Source organism: Thalassophryne amazonica, chromosome 4 (assembly GCF_902500255.1).
Source record: "Thalassophryne amazonica chromosome 4, fThaAma1.1, whole genome shotgun sequence".
Taxonomy (NCBI): Eukaryota; Metazoa; Chordata; class Actinopteri; order Batrachoidiformes; family Batrachoididae; genus Thalassophryne; species Thalassophryne amazonica.
Window position 1 is genome coordinate 45235221 of NC_047106.1, and position 15290 is coordinate 45250510.

A 15290-nucleotide genomic window follows, 5' to 3' on the forward strand; every position below is an offset into this window, starting at 1 on the left:
CCTTATTGTTTTTGTGCAAATATTTGCTCATTTTGAAATGGATGCCTGAAACACCTTTCAAAAAAGCTGGGACAGTGGTATGTTTACCACTGTGTTACATCACCTTTCCTTCTCACAACACTCAATAAGCATTTGGGAACTGAGGACACTAATTGCTGAAGCTTTGTAGGTGGAATTCTTTCCCATTCTTGCTTGATGTATGACTTCAGTTGTTCAACAGTCCAGGGTCTCCGTTGTTGTATTTTGCGCTTCATAATGTGCCACACATTTTCAATGGGCGACAGGTCTGGATGGCAGGCAGGCCAGTCTAGTACCCACATTCTTTTACTAAGAAGCCACGTTGTTGTAATGTAAGTGGCTTGCCTCTACTGGTGGTTGGCTCTCACTGCGGTATTGTATCACTTCCTGTTCCGGAGCACAGCGGTGTTTTTCTGTATCTGTTAGCTGTTTAATCTGCACAGTTACATTGATCTAGTTATCTAGATTACGATTTGTTTCACAGTGTAATCTTCACGTGCCTTAACTAAAGCACTCCTTCTGCTGAATCACCTCTAAATTATTTACACATTATTCACTTTGCGTGTTTTTAGGAATCCGCTAGCTTAGCGCAGCTACTAGCTCTTAGCCGGTTTAGCATGGCAGCTTCTCCTGTCTCTCCCGCACTTTTCTGCTCTGGGTGTGAAATGTTTAGTTATTCCTCGGCCTCCTTTAGCAGTAATGGTACTTGTAATAAGTGTAGCTTATTCGTAGCTTTGGAGGCCAGGCTGGGCGAATTGGAGACTCGGCTCCGCACCGTGGAAAATTCTACAGCTAGCCAGGCCCCTGTAGTCGGTGCGGACCAAGGTAGCTTAGCCGCCGTTAGTTCCCCCCTGGCAGATCCCGAGCAGCCGGGAAAGCAGGCTGACTGGGTGACTGTGAGGAGGAAGCGTAGTTCTAAACAGAAGCCCCGTGTACACCGCCAACCCGTTCACATTTCTAACCGTTTTTCCCCACTCGGCGACACACCTGCCGAGGATCAAACTCTGGTTATTGGCGACTCTGTTTTGAGAAATGTGAAGTTAGCGACACCAGCAACCATAGTCAATTGTCTTCCGGGGGCCAGAGCAGGCGACATTGAAGGAAATTTGAAACTGCTGGCTAAGGCTAAGCGTAAATTTGGTAAGATTGTAATTCACGTCGGCAGTAATGACACCTGGTTACGCCAATCGGAGGTCACTGAAATTAACATTGAATCGGTGTGTAACTTTGCAAAAACAATGTCGGACTCTGTAGTTTTCTCTGGGCCCCTCCCCAATCGGACCGGGAGTGACATGTTTAGCCTGCTCCCAGACCACCAACAACCAGCAAAAATCTATTTAAGCATAAAAATTCAAAAAGAAAAAATAATATAGCACCTTCAACTGCACCACAGACTAAAACAGTTAAATGTGGTCTATTAAACATTAGGTCTCTCTCTTCTAAGTCCCTGTTGGTAAATGATATAATAATTGATCAACATATTGATTTATTCTGCCTTACAGAAACCTGGTTACAGCAGGATGAATATGTTAGTTTAAATGAGTCAACACCCCCGAGTCACACTAACTGTCAGAATGCTCGTAGCACGGGCCGGGGCGGAGGATTAGCAGCAATCTTCCATTCCAGCTTATTAATTAATCAAAAACCCAGACAGAGCTTTAATTCATTTGAAAGCTTGACTCTTAGTCTTGTCCATCCAAATTGGAAGTCCCCAAAACCAGTTTTATTTGTTATTATCTATCGTCCACCTGGTCGTTACTGTGAGTTTCTCTGTGAATTTTCAGACCTTTTGTCTGACTTAGTGCTTAGCTCAGATAAGATAATTATAGTGGGCGATTTTAACATCCACACAGATGCTGAGAATGACAGCCTCAACACTGCATTTAATCTATTATTAGACTCAATTGGCTTTGCTCAAAAAGTAAATGAGTCCACCCACCACTTTAATCATATCTTAGATCTTGTTCTGACTTATGGTATGGAAATAGAAGACTTAACAGTATTCCCTGAAAACTCCCTTCTGTCTGATCATTTCTTAATAACATTTACATTTACTCTGATGGACTACCCAGCAGTGGGGAATAAGTTTCATTACACTAGAAGTCTTTCAGAAAGCGCTGTAACTAGGTTTAAGGATATGATTCCTTCTTTATGTTCTCTAATGCCATATAACAACACAGTGCAGAGTAGCTACCTAAACTCTGTAAGTGAGATAGAGTATCTCGTCAATAGTTTTACATCCTCATTGAAGACAACTTTGGATGCTGTAGCTCCTCTGAAAAAGAGAGCTTTAAATCAGAAGTGCCTGAATCTGTGGTATAACTCACAAACTCGTAGCTTAAAGCAGATAACCCATAAGTTGGAGAGGAAATGGCGTCTCACTAATTTAGAAGATCTTCACTTAGCCTGGAAAAAGAGTCTGTTGCTCTATAAAAAAGCCCTCCTTAAAGCTAGGACATCTTTCTACTCATCACTAATTGAAGAAAATAAGAACAACCCCAGGTTTCTTTTCAGCACTGTAGCCAGGCTGACAAAGAGTCAGAGCTCTATTGAGCTGAGTATTCCATTAACTTTAACTAGTAATGACTTCATGACTTTCTTTGCTAACAAAATTTTAACTATTAGAGAAAAAATGACTCATAACCATCCCAAAGATGTATCATTATCTTTGGCTGCTTTCAGTGATGCTGGTATTTGGTTAGAATCTTTCTCTCCGATTGTTCTGTCTGAGTTATTTTCATTAGTTACTTCATCCAAACCATCAACATGTTTATTAGACCCCATTCCTACCAGGCTGCTCAAGGAAGCCCTACCATTATTTAATGCTTCGATCTTAAATATGATCAATCTATCTTTGTTAGTTGGCTATGTACCACAGGCTTTTAAGGTGGCAGTAATTAAACCATTACTTAAAAAGCCATCACTTGACCCAGCTATCTTAGCTAATTATAGGCCAATCTCCAACCTTCCTTTTCTCTCAAAAATTCTTGAAAGGGTAGTTGTAAAACAGCTAACTGATCATCTGCAGAGGAATGGTCTATTTGAAGAGTTTCAGTCAGGTTTTAGAATTCATCATAGTACAGAAACAGCATTAGTGAAGGTTACAAATGATCTTCTTATGGCCTCGGACAGTGGACTCATCTCTGTGCTTGTTCTGTTAGACCTCAGTGCTGCTTTTGATACTGTTGACCATAAAATTTTATTACAGAGATTAGAGTATGCCATAGGTATTAAAGGCACTGCGCTGCGGTGGTTTGAATCATATTTGTCTAATAGATTACAATTTGTTCATGTAAATGGGGAATCTTCTTCACAGACTAAAGTTAATTATGGAGTTCCACTAGGTTCTGTGCTAGGACCAATTTTATTCACTTTATACATGCTTCCCTTAGGCAGTATTATTAGACGGTATTGTTTAAATTTTCATTGTTACGCAGATGATACCCAGCTTTATCTATCCATGAAGCCAGAGGACACACACCAATTAGCTAAACTGCAGGATTGTCTTACAGACATAAAGACATGGATGACCTCTAATTTCCTGCTTTTAAACTCAGATAAAACTGAAGTTATTGTACTTGGCCCCACAAATCTTAGAAACATGGTGTCTAATCAGATCCTTACTCTGGATGGCATTACCCTGACCTCTAGTAATACTGTGAGAAATCTTGGAGTCATTTTTGATCAGGATATGTCATTCAAAGTGCATATTAAACAAATATGTAGGACTGCTTTTTTGCATTTACGCAATATCTCTAAAATTAGAAAGGTCTTGTCTCAGAGTGATGCTGAAAAACTAATTCATGCATTTATTTCCTCTAGGCTGGACTATTGTAATTCATTATTATCAGGTTGTCCTAAAAGTTCCCTAAAAAGCCTTCAGTTAATTCAAAATGCTGCAGCTAGAGTACTGACGGGGACTAGAAGGAGAGAGCATATCTCACCCATATTGGCCTCTCTTCATTGGCTTCCTGTTAACTCTAGAATAGAATTTAAAATTCTTCTTCTTACTTATAAGGTTTTGAATAATCAGGTCCCATCTTATCTTAGGGACCTCGTAGTACCATATCACCCCAATAGAGCGCTTCGCTCTCAGACTGCAGGCTTACTTGTAGTTCCTAGGGTTTGTAAGAGTAGAATGGGAGGCAGAGCCTTCAACTTTCAGGCTCCTCTCCTGTGGAACCAGCTCCCAATTCAGATCAGGGAGACAGACACCCTCTCTACTTTTAAGATTAGGCTTAAAACTTTCCTTTTTGCTAAAGCTTATAGTTAGGGCAGGATCAGGTGACCCTGAACCATCCCTTAGTTATGCTGCTATAGACGTAGACTGCTGGGGGGTTCCCACGATGCACTGTTTCTTTCTCTTTTGCTCTGTATGCACCACTCTGCATTTAATCATTAGTGATCGATCTCTGCTCCCCTCCACAGCATGTCTTTTTCCTGGTTCTCTCCCTCAGCCCCAACCAGTCCCAGCAGAAGACTGCCCCTCCCTGAGCCTGGTTCTGCCGGAGGTTTCTGCCTGTTAAAAGGGAGTTTTTCCTTCCCACTGTAGCCAAGTGCTTGCTCACAGGGGGTCGTTTTGACCGTTGGGGTTTTACATAATTATTGTATGGCCTTGCCTTACAATATAAGGTGCCTTGGGGCAACTGTTTGTTGTGATTTGGCGCTATATAAAAAAAAAAATTGATTGATTGATTGATTGTAACATGTGCAGAATGTGGCTTGGCATTGTCTTGCTGAAATAAGCAGCGACGTCCCTGAAAAAGACATTGCTTGGATGGCAGCATGTGTTGCTCCAAAACCTGGATGTACCTTTCAGCATTGATGGTGCCATCACAGATGTGTAAGTTGCCCATGCCATGGGCACTAACACACCCCCATACCATCACAGATACTGGCTTTTGAACTTAGCGCTGGTAACAATCTGGATGGCCATTTTCCTCTTTTGTCCAGAGGACACAATGTCCATGATTTCCAAAAACAATTTGCAGTGTGCACTCATCAGACCACAGCACACTTTTCCACTTTGCGTCTGTCCATTTCAAATGAGCTCGGGCGCAGAGAATGTTGCAACGTTTCTGGATGTTGTTGATGTATGGCTTTCACTTTGCATGGCAGAGTTTTAACTTGCACTTGTAGACGTAGCGACGAACTGTGTTAACTGACAGTGGTTTTCTGAAATATCCCTGAGCCCACACGGTAAGATCCTTTACACAATGATGTCATTTTTAATGCAGTGCCGCCTGAGGGATCGAAGGTCACGGGCATTCAATGTTGGTTTTTGGCCTTGCCACTTACTTATAGAAAGTTCTTCAGATTCTCTGAATCTTCTGATAATATTATGGACTGTAGATGATGGAATCCCTAAATTCCTTGCAATTGAATGTTGAGAAACATTGTTCTTAAACTGTTGGACTATTTTTTCATGCAGTTGTTCACAAAGTGGTGATCCTTGCCCCATCTTTGCTTGTGAACGACTGAGCCTTTTAGGGATGCTCCTTTAATACCCAATCATGACACTCACCTGTTTCCAATTAACCTGTTCACCCGTGGAATGTTCCAGACAGGTGTTCTTTGAGCATTGGTGATGTAACACAGTTTTAAACATACCACTGTCCCAGCGTTTTTGAAATGTGTTGCAGGCATCCATTTCAAAATGAGCAAATATTTGTACAAAAACAATAAAGTTTATCAGTTTGAACATTAAATATCTTATCTTTGTGGTGTATTCAAATGAATATAGGTTGAAGAGGATTTGCAGATCATTGTATTCTGTTTTTATTTACAATTTACACAATGTCCCAACTTCATTGGAATTGGGGTTGTAACTCAAAAAGTTATGAAAGGATGTTGATGAAATTTGCTGAGAGATTAATAATGTCCTAGAAAATGTGGGATTTTGAATTTGATCCAGAACATATTTTGGATCCAGGATCCAGGAGACGTTTTAAGCAATATATTGCATTGGTAGAGGTTTGTGCTCTCTGAGTACCTTCTACTAATTATTGATCTTTTGTGTCGCTTGATTTCAAGTGAAAAGGATTGTGGGATTTACAACCTCCTCAGTGAATCACAGAAAGGGTCAATGCTGCCGTGGCCCCGCCCCTATCCACCTGTCTGTAAAGGGGGGAAAAAATCACACCACAATTTTCTGCAAATAACAATAACAATATTTTATTGATTCGAAATAACAGATGCAGCAAACAAAGATTGATTCATATTTCAATTTGAAGGAGGCAAAATACAAATAATTACATTTAGCAAAAAGAGAAAGAAAACTATTAAGAGGGGAGAAACTGAAAAATGACAAGATTGAGGTTTCAGATGGAGGAATAACAGTGTTTCTTTAAATGCTGATGTTGATATCGAACCCGGGATGTTGATGGGACAGTACATTCATTTCGGCTCCACTGTTTCCTCTCACGGTCTCGGTTGGTGTATGGCTTTGCTCTCCTGACCTTTTTTTTAAAAAAAAAACAAAATCACTGTTTGTTTGTTTTTTTTGTTTGTTTGTTTTTTTTTCGGCTCAGATAATTGACCAGAATCTGCAGGTGGTTGACAGCACATGTACCGTGTGTGTACCGCGTGTGTGTGTGTGCGTGTGTGTGTGCATGTCTTGTGCACACTCAGCTCCCCAGAGAATACAACCCCTGGCAAAAATTGTGGAATCACCGGCCTCAGAGGATGTTCATTCAGTTGTTTAATTTTGTAGAAAAAAAGCAGATCACAGACATGACACAAAACTAAAGTCATTTCAAATGGCAACTTTCTGGCTTTAAGAAACACTATAAGAAATAAAAAAAAAAAGATTGTGGCAGTCAGTAACGGTTACTTTTTTAGACCAAGCAGAGGAAAAAATATGGAATCACTCAATTCTAAGGAAAAATTATGGAATCACCCTGTAAATTTTCATCCCCCAAATTAACACCTGCATCAAATCAGATCTGCTCATTGACATTGACCCTATGTGTCTTTTTGCAAGGAATGTTTTTGCAGTTTTTGCTCTATGGCAAGATGCATTATCATCTTGAAAAATGATTTCATCATCCCCAAACATCCTTTCAATTGTCCAAAATATCAACATAAACTTGTGCATTTATTGATGATGTAATGACAGCCATCTCCCCAGTGCCTTTACCTGACATGCAGCCCCATATCATCAATGACTGTGGAAATTTACATGTTCTCTTCAGGCAGTCATCTTTATAAATCTCATTGGAAAGGCACCAAACAAAAGTTCCAGCATCATCACCTTGCCCAATGCAGATTTGAGATTCATCACTGAATATGACTTTCATCCAGTCATCCACAGTCCACAATTGCTTTTCCTTAGCCCATTGTAACCTTGTTTTTTTCTGTTTAGGTGTTAATGATGCCTTTCGTTTAACTTTTCTGTATGTAAATCCCATTTCCTTTAGGCGGTTTCTTACAGTTCGGTCACAGACGTTGACTCCAGTTTCCCCCCATTCGTTCCTCATTTGTTTTGTTGTGCATTTTCGATTTTTGAGACATATTGCTTTAAGTTTTCTGTCTTGATGCTTTGATGTCTTCCTTGGTCTACCAGTATGTTTGCCTTTAACAACCTTCCCATGTTGTTTGTATTTGGTCCAGAGTTTAGACACAGCTGACTGTGAACAACCAACATCTTTTGCAACATTGCGTGATGATTTACTCTCTTTTAAGAGTTTGATAATCCTCTCCTTTGTTTCAATTGACATCTCTCGTGTTGGAGCCATGATTCATGTCAGTCCACTTGGTACAACAGCTCTCCAAGGTGTGTTCACTCCTTTTTAGATGCAGACCAACGAGCAGATCTGATATGATGCAGGTGTTAGTTTTGGGGATGAAAATTTACAGGGTGATTCCATAATTTATTCCTCAGAATTGAGTGATTCCATATTTTTTTCCTCTGCTTGGTCTAAAAAAGTAACCGTTACTGACTGCCACAATCTTTTTTTCTTGATTTCTTATAGTGTTTCTTAAAGCCAGAAAGTTGCCATTTGAAATGACTTTAGTTTTGTGTCATGTCTGTGATCTGCTTTTTTTCTACAAAATTAAACAACTGAATGAACATCCTCCGAGGCCGGTGATTCCATAATTTTTGCCAGGGGTTGTAGTAGCACATTTTAATTAAGACAGGCCACGCCGGCGGAGGCTAATGTGGGTTTAACACAGACCGTCTCTGCTTGTCTCGCCGTGTCACTCTCTAATCTTCTAACTTTGTGTTCTGCTGTAGTTTTCAGACTTGATTTTTCAGGATGTGATGTCGTGTTTGGCGTGGGGGGGGGGGGGCGAGGTGTGATGACAGGGGCCCCACGGGGCCCTTAAGCTTTGTACTAAAATGGTATGTAGGGTGATGGGTGCGGCACTGCCACTATCGCACAGATGTTTTGATGTCTTTTTATAGTGCTGGGTTCTCCCTCCGCTATCTCTCTCTCTCACACACACACACACACACACACACACACACACACACACACACACACACACACACACACACACACACACACACACACACACACAGAATCCAGAGCAGGGCATGCATCTCTCTAATTAGTATCTAGTGTCAACGCTCACTTTGAGCAACGTCCCTGAGATGAAGCCCCACAAAGGATGCACGTTCCACCCGGCACTCTTCAAACTAACAAATAAACAACAACAACAAAAAACTTTGACTTGGGTTAACATAGCTGTGCTTATTTTAACCCATTTAAAATTGCAATTCAGAAAAACTCACAATCTCGTTGGTAATTATTTTGATCCCCCCGTCACATTAACTGCCTTTGATTTATCTAGTCTGGACTGGGAGCAATTCAGAATTCACTGACTTGTTAAAGGACACTTTGTCGTACTAAATATTCATAAACTGTTCAAACTCAGCTTATTTGAGCCTGCTGTGGGACAGGCTCTGCTCCTGTGGTGACCCCTAACAGGAATAATACAGAGAGGATAAACAGGATCACAACCAACAATAAAACAAATATTGATGCTCACTGCTGTGCTGGGATAGGTTCCAAACACCCCCCCCCCACACACCACACCACCCCACCACCATGACCCTTAACTGGAGTAAGTGGGTATAGTAAATGGATGGATGGATGGATGGATGGATGGCAATGTGGCTTTAATAATTATCCAACCTCGAGTTCATGCAAGTTACGACTCCAAACCTTTGTAACTCCCCTCCCATAAAATCTGTGCAGCTGGATGCATTAAAAGATTTTATATTTCCTCATTTTTTTTATACAGTGCAGTGACATCTGTCCAAGTCAAGGACACGAGGCTGCACTTCTGTTTTGTAGGTTACAAAATATGAATCGGCACACGTCTGATCAGAGCCCACAAACATCCACCGTCATCGGCCATCGCTTTGCACGGACCACTCACAAGTTTCTGGGACGGCAAACCTGAAATGATGTCAGGTGAATGCTTGCAGCAGAGAGTGAGAAAGAGAGAGAGACAGAGAGACAGAGAGGGTGCAGATGGAACAAAGTGGGGAACAGACACAAGGATAAAAAAGACAGACAAGACAGAGATAGGCATCAACTGTTCATATCATAATCATGAGCTAATTGCCTGGTGGCAAAGGTAGCACTCAGATGTCCTCTTAGTTATGTAATTAGCCTCCCGGGGGGGGGGGGGGGGGGGTTGCTGTGAGTGGCAACAACAAGGAAAGCGACACGAAGGAGGATGGGACAGAGGAGAGGGCAAGGTGGCATGAAATAATAGGATGGAGATAAAAGGATGAAGATGGGAGACATTCATCAGACTGTGTGTGTGTGTGTGCGTGTGTGTGTGTGTGTTATGACAAACGGTGAAGAGAACCTTCCAAAGTGTGACCTGTCACTTGTACAGTAGGATCAGGATTGTGCCTCGGGGTCAGGATTAGGATGGTGTTAGCGTGAAGATTAAGGTTAGACATGTAGCTGTGGTCCTCAGAAGTATATTTAAAAATCCACAATGGCGGGAGGACAAGATGGCTGGATGAATGAAAATCACATCATGCCAAGGTGCCCGTCTTGTCTCATGCACACCTGCGCTGACAGGGAGAGGATGAGGTCAGTGACAGGGACAGATGCAGCAGGTGCAGTGGACACAGCAACGTGATAAATGGGGGGGGGGGGGGGGCAATGGGGTGCTTGCGTCACCGCGCCAAGACCAAAACATAACCTCACATCGCCTGGCTTTTAATGTCAGCTGAAAGGAGTCTGACGTAAATAACCTCCAGCTGAGACACACATGAGTGATGCGGCAGGATGTCTGTGCCGTTCCCCCACCATGGAACTGATTTTCAAAGCTCTCCGTTCATAAGACTCTTGCTCATTTGTTTAATGAAGCTATGACTAGATCTGACATCTGAGGTAAATAAGAGCTGAGTTGAAGGTGGGATGCAACTTGGGAGGTCAAAGGTGACTATCAAAAGGCACAGCTTAAGTTGTTCCCCCTGAGTTGTTGCCGTCTTTTGCTGACTGAACGTCAGTTCAGAACAGCGTACCTATTTTTTGTCAGAATTGTTAAAGGGGTCGTATGGTAACAAAAGCAGCCTTTTAAGGTGATTGAAGCTTGATATTAAACCTCATTCAATGTGCACAATTGTGTCTGTGCATCATGAAAACTGGCTGGATGAGCAAAATTTGGGCCAGAAACAGCTTGTTTTAGACGTCTGTGACATATGTCATGGAAGTCCATAACTGAAATTCTGCTTGTTCTGTGAGAGATACTCAGATGTCTGGGAGGATGAAGCAAAGATCCCCACCCTCCAGTGGGAAAGGGGTATAATTAGTGACAGCTCCTTTCTATTGAATGGAACATTTGCAGAAACACATTGCTTCTTCGCGACCTCATTTATTTATTGTATAATTTTGTTTTTTGTTTTTTTAAAGGCTGCGTCACCTCAGCCTCTATGGGACTATAAATATATATGACATTGTTTTGACTTATATTAGCATGGTAAGTAATTGCATAATATGACCCCTTTAAGTATGATATTGTACTGTATGTTATTGTGTTTTATCTGTAGCGGAACAGCACCAGTAAACCCCCAGTGAGAGCTCGGCTACACCAGACACTGTGTTAAAGGGACACGCTGCATTTGAGGAGTTTTGGAATGGATATAGGATGCAAGCTAGACGAGCCTGCTGACATCTTATACACGTATATACGCACAAAACGCTACATAGGGACTCACACACTGAGGCTTTTTCCAAACAGTTAAACACAACGTAAAAGAGGGAGACTCAGTCTGTGCTTTAATTATTTGGAGAAAGTGACGAGGCTCGCTGAATGCACACTTAAAAATAATGTAAATCCTGCACACAAGCAGAGATGGACGATGAGAAACACATCATGTTATGCATGTGGGTGGGATGCATTGATGCCCTGGTCCAATGGGATTTCCTGAGTTGTATGAATGACAGTCCCTCTGGGAGAACCTCAAGAAGCCTCCTCACAATCACCATGAGGAGGGAAATTCAACACGTGTCACATAAACATGCCCTTATGCAAACATCTTAGAAAAGCAGGAAAATATAGAATAAAAGGCAAAGCTTTTCAGGTGTCAGTACAACAGGAGCATTTGAAATTTTTCAAAACAAGAACTCTTTGACAAATGGCAATAACAGTATCACAGTATCCTCTTTTGAAATAAGATTTTTAAAAAATGTTTGTTTTTTTCACATTTGTAATTTTTTTTTCCCCAGTGGACTATATCACACAGTGATAACAAAGGAAGGAAAAATCAACAGCCACATTAGCTTCGTGCAAAAAACCACATACAGTACACTGGCACGCCACATAGGCAAAGAGATCAAAGCAAGACAATGCATACAAAAATATAGAAAATCTCCAAATCCACTCACATCTTCACAGAAAAACACACGTGTCGCGTCGGTTTTACCAGCGCTGCTTCTTGCCGAATGCCAATCACCAAAAGGGTCACTTCAGGAACATTCCATTTGTTTTCATTGCCAGAGCTGCTGCTGTTATAATTTTTTTCTTTGTTTTTTTAAAAGACAACCAAAGTTCTTGTGTTTTCCACACAGGAATCCACAGAAACAAAGCGAACCATTCGCTGTTAGTAGATCATTATGGCAGGTGTCCATCATAATGACATTTGGAATCATGTGAACAACATGTTTTAGAAAATTATAGTACGATAAAACATGTTGTTTCTGTCTTTTTTAAAAATGTTTAAAATACATATTATATCCTGCCACTTTGAAGACATTCCAGCATTCTTTTGTTATTGGTAGTGACGGGAATAAATAGTTTGGCATACTCAGCAAGCCATGCCAAGAAAAGGATGCTGGATTTCTCTTGCATGGGATAGGGGTGAGGTGGAGTTTCAGGTAAGGGCAGATGGCCAGGATGCAGCACCAATCTGCCCTCCCACTGGGAAACACTGGGGTGATGTCACACAGAACAGCCGAGAATACACACTGCACTCAAGACCGGATCAGCCCATCGATTTCAGCACAACACATGCAGAAGAAGAAGTCAAGAGTTTTGGAATCAGTCAGTCTGGCTGCCTGTTGGTGGCGTCCATTGTGGACTGGCTCGTCGCTTCACAGGTATGGTGGGAGGGAAGTCAGGCCGAACCCACAGAAACGGATTCCTGATTAAAGATTGTTTGGAAGCCTCCAAAGAAGAAAGAAGGATTCATAGTGTGTCAAACAGGGACGAAGCTGCAAGTAAGGCCAAGACAGACGGTTCACGCATCAGTCTGAGGAATCAAGAGGAGAAACATGCGCAGGCAGAAGTTCAGACTCATCGAGATGCTGATGAAGACAGGCGGAGTTAAAAAGAAGGAAAGTCCCCGAAAAAAGACCATGTAGAGGGATGAAAGACCAACGCGAGGAGTCACTGGATATTTGGCCGCCTCTCTTCCTCTTCTTCATCTTCCTCATCCAGAGACACAACCCCAGAGGACACCACGTCGGACACCCTCCTGCTCCGGTCATAATCAGGCGGGTACTCCACCCCATTACCATCCACCTCCGCCTGGCACACCGTGTTCTCGTAGTCCTTACAGGGCGTGTCATCGTCCTCACCAGGTGACAGGTAGGTCTCAGAGTAGGACATAGAGTAGCAAGGAGAGTCCTGGCCCCTGCAGGGCCTAATGCCCCGCCCACCCCCGCTCAGGCTGTGAAAGCTGCAGTCCCCGCCGCTGTGCCCGGTCAGCCCCGCCCTCTGAAGCCTGGACAGCAGCAGCTCCTCCCTCCCCTGGAGCGCTGACAGGATCTTAGCAGCTAGCTCGGCGGCGTTGCTGTGGGTGTGGTTGCCACGGTGCCCACTCACGTCGCGCAGCAGTGGGTGCTGGTCATCTAGGCTGCAGATGCTGGAGCACAAGGTGTCTGGAGAGCCTGCTGTTGGGGAAGGCTCTCCGCTGCCACCTCCCTCTCCTCCTCCTCCTCCCCCGCCTCCTCCTCTTCCTCCCTCACAACAAGGCCCCCTCAGGCCGAGGTGCTGGCAGAGCTGGCTGTGGATCAGGTCTTTCAAGTAAGGAGGATACAATGGCACATCTGGAGAGAACGACAAACTGTGTCAGGGTTCATCTGCCCCAAAGGATGAGAAACTATGAGAATAAATGCAAACTGTAATGATTCTGTGAAGAAAAACTAAATTGTTGTGGCAGCAGATAACAGCCTGATATAAACTTCTCAAGCTCAGATTAACACGTTATTTGACAAAGCTGATTTTCACAAATGACCCATAGCTGTCAAATCACATCAACAAAGGGGGAAAAAATTGTTCAAACTGTCCAAAAATTAACTTACTGACAAAGTGTATGTTTTCAAAAAATTGCAACATAAAAAGCAATACTAATAAAACTTGTAAATAAATATAAATAAAGCAGTAAACACAAATAGAGGGAATACAAGGAAATAACCAGACTACACCATTATATCAATGTGAAGAAATGACAATGCGATATTAAAAAACAAAACAAAGGCAATGCATCTAATGAACTATCTAATGCAAAATCTGAATTTAATTTTCTGAAATAAATAAACTATAAAAACTATAAGGGACTCCTGGTAATAACTGATTTTTGATCTTGATAACAAAATGTTGATGTTGATTGCTGACCTTTGATCTTGACTGATGATCTGTGTTTCTGATCCTGGCCTTTGATCATGAGTGTTGCCCATTTATCCTGATTATTCACTTCTTTTCATTATCACTAAACTTTGACCCTGTTCACTAGTATTTGATCCCAATCATGGAGCTTTCATCCTGAAATTTGACCCAAATCACTGCTTTTTGATCATGTTCCTGACTTTTGATCCCCATCCTGGATCTTTCATCCCGATCTTGACTGGATTGATAACCTGTGATTCTGATTGCTGTCCTTTGATTCTGAAGTCTGGAATCTGATTGATCCAGTTTGACACCAAAATATAATGGATTCTTAGTTGACATGTCACATCTCTTCTAGTGCAGCAGATGTTGATAGATGCACCACATTTATTCAACGGAATAGTTTTGATTGTGTTGAATGTTTGGTCTCCAAAGTTAAGCTCAAACAATGTGACGTGTGAACCTGTAACATGATAAATAAGCATGACAGATTGTGCAAACTATTCTTTTTAAAAACCCTATTATCTCATCCAATAAGTTGCATCACTTTTTACCAAAATTACAGCAACTTTAACTTTTGACCCCTGTACAAACTGAAATTGACCTTTGTCACCATTCTTGCTGTTTTTACCCCACCATGACATTCAGTCATAGATAGTCCAAACGATACCTTTTTGGAATCTCTGTGATCAGACAAATAATGTGGTATAGTTTTAAATATGATTGGAGGATCTTTTAGTTTTGACCCTACGTAATTCTTCAGTTGACCTCTACCTGGCCACCTATTAAAAACTCAAGTGGCCAATTGTTGTTTTTTTTTTGTTTGTTTGTTTGGTTGTTTTTGTTTTTTTTTTTTCAAACAGTAATGTCTAAGGACTATTTGTGCCAAATTTGGTCCTTCTACATAGCAAAATCACCAGTGTAAAAGTTACACTGATGGTGTTAAATGAACACTAACAGTATCTATATGGGTCCACACTGGGTCAGTGAGAAATATATAGACACTGGCAGTGTTAATTTAACACCAACTCTGTCAGTGTTAATTTAACACCATCAGTGTAACTTTTACACTGGTGATTTTGCTGTGTATCACCTCTGTAAATATTCTGCTGTCTGCTGCACTATTCACAAACTTCATATCAAATCAACTTAATATTTGATAACAGATCTTTGAGCCTAAATGAAACTCCTTG

The 15290-nt window shown here is 41.7% G+C and overlaps 1 protein-coding gene across 3 annotated transcripts in view; it reads right to left on the bottom strand.

The window, feature by feature from the left end:
- Window positions 1–12815: 12815 nt before the first annotated feature.
- Window positions 12816–15290, bottom strand: part of zgc:165508 (uncharacterized protein LOC100101652 homolog) — a 66208-nt gene continuing 63733 nt past the window's right edge. For all 3 annotated transcript variants that reach the window (XM_034167804.1, XM_034167805.1, XM_034167803.1), the window contains one exon: window positions 12816–13538. In XM_034167804.1, coding sequence (XP_034023695.1) covers window positions 12877–13538 — 662 coding nt within the window. In that variant the 3' untranslated portion in view covers window positions 12816–12876. The remainder of the gene's footprint in view (window positions 13539–15290) is intronic.